Consider the following 1,498-nt stretch of genomic DNA (forward strand, 5'->3'; position numbering starts at 1 on the left):
TACCTTCTAACCAGTAAATGCTGATGGCAGCCAACCTCGCAATTGTGACATAGGATATGTCTCTATACATTGGAAAATGTTTGGTGAGTGAAATCAACCCATGATGAAAAGCACTAGTCTAACTCTATCTCTATCTAATTCTACTTACACATATTTTTGTTTGCAAGACATTTGTTTATATTGTAATATAATTAAGAAAGTTCAGATGTATATTATTTATACTAGTTTTGCCTCCTAAAATTCTCCCTGGTGATAATACAGGAAAGCTATTGAGTATGATTATGTCTCTGTCTAGAATAGGTTTTCTGATACATCTGGATGGAAAAACACAACCTAACAGTGGTGAACGAATTCATTCTGACGGGCATCAATGATCGCCCTGAGCTGCAGGCTCCATTATTTGGGCTGTTTCTCATCATCTATGTAATCTCAGTAGTTGGCAACTTGGGCATTATAATTCTCACCAAGGTGGCCTCCAGGCTGCAAACCCCCATGTACTTTTTTCTCAGACACCTGGCTCTTACTGATCTTGGTTATTCAACAACTGTGGGACCCAAAATGTTAGTAAATTTTGTTGCAGATCAGAACACAATCTCCTATTATTTTTGTGCCACACAGCTAGCTTTCTTTCTTGTCTTCATTGTTAGTGAACTTTTTATACTCTCCGCAATGTCCTATGATCGATATGTGGCCATCTGTAACCCTCTCTTCTACACAATTGTTATGTCACAAAGGGTATGTCGACTGTTGGTGGCAATTCCTTATCTCTACTGCACATTTGTGTCTCTTCTAGTTACCATCAAGATTTTCACCTTATCCTTCTGTGGCTACAATATCATCAGACATTTCTACTGTGACAGTATCCCCTTGTTATCTTTGCTTTGCTCAAATACACAAGAAATTGAATTGATAATTCTGATATTAGCAGCTTTTGATTTGATTTCATCTCTTCTGGTAGTTCTTGTGTCTTACCTGCTCATCCTCGTAACTGTTCTCAGGATGAACTCTACTGAGGGCAGGCGCAAAGCTTTCTCTACCTGTGGATCCCACCTGACTGTGGTCATAGTGTTCTATGGGACATTGATATTTATGTATGTGCAGCCCAAATCCAGTCATTCCTCCGACACTGATAAAGTGACTTCCATATTTTACACCCTGGTTATACCCATGTTGAATCCCTTGATCTATAGCTTGAGGAACAAAGATGTAAAATATGCCTTACAAAGAACATTGAATAACTTATGCAATATTTTTCATTATGTATGATTTTTAAAAGGAGTGTTATGGGTGTCAATCTTTGCTCTGTATGTCTTCAGAAAGAATAGCAAGCACAAATGGATTCAACATGTATTTATACATAGTCTTGTATATACCAGGGTCTCCTAATTGTTGTATATAGATTAACAAACATAACACTGAAAATCTTTGTCTTCCATGAGAGGAACAGAGAAAGTGTATGCATAGTAAGTCAGTTTTATAGAACAGCAAAGTGTGTTCC

The 1,498-nt window shown here is 37.4% G+C and overlaps 1 protein-coding gene across 1 annotated transcript; it reads left to right on the forward strand.

The window, feature by feature from the left end:
• Window positions 1-318: 318 nt before the first annotated feature.
• On the forward strand, window positions 319-1,266 carry LOC134375257 (olfactory receptor 8K3-like). Its single transcript, XM_063093543.1, has one exon. It carries the CDS (start codon window positions 319-321, stop codon window positions 1,264-1,266), a length of 948 nt encoding a protein of 315 aa, XP_062949613.1.
• The last annotated feature ends 232 nt before the right edge of the window (window positions 1,267-1,498 follow it).

This window comes from Cynocephalus volans, chromosome 4 (genome assembly GCF_027409185.1).
Source record: "Cynocephalus volans isolate mCynVol1 chromosome 4, mCynVol1.pri, whole genome shotgun sequence".
Lineage (NCBI taxonomy): Eukaryota > Metazoa > Chordata > Mammalia > Dermoptera > Cynocephalidae > Cynocephalus > Cynocephalus volans.

Excerpts from the sequence above, each read along its gene's own strand:
- LOC134375257 (XM_063093543.1), top strand. The coding sequence starts at position 319 with ATGGAAAAACACAACCTAACAGTGGTGAACGAATTCATTCTGACGGGC.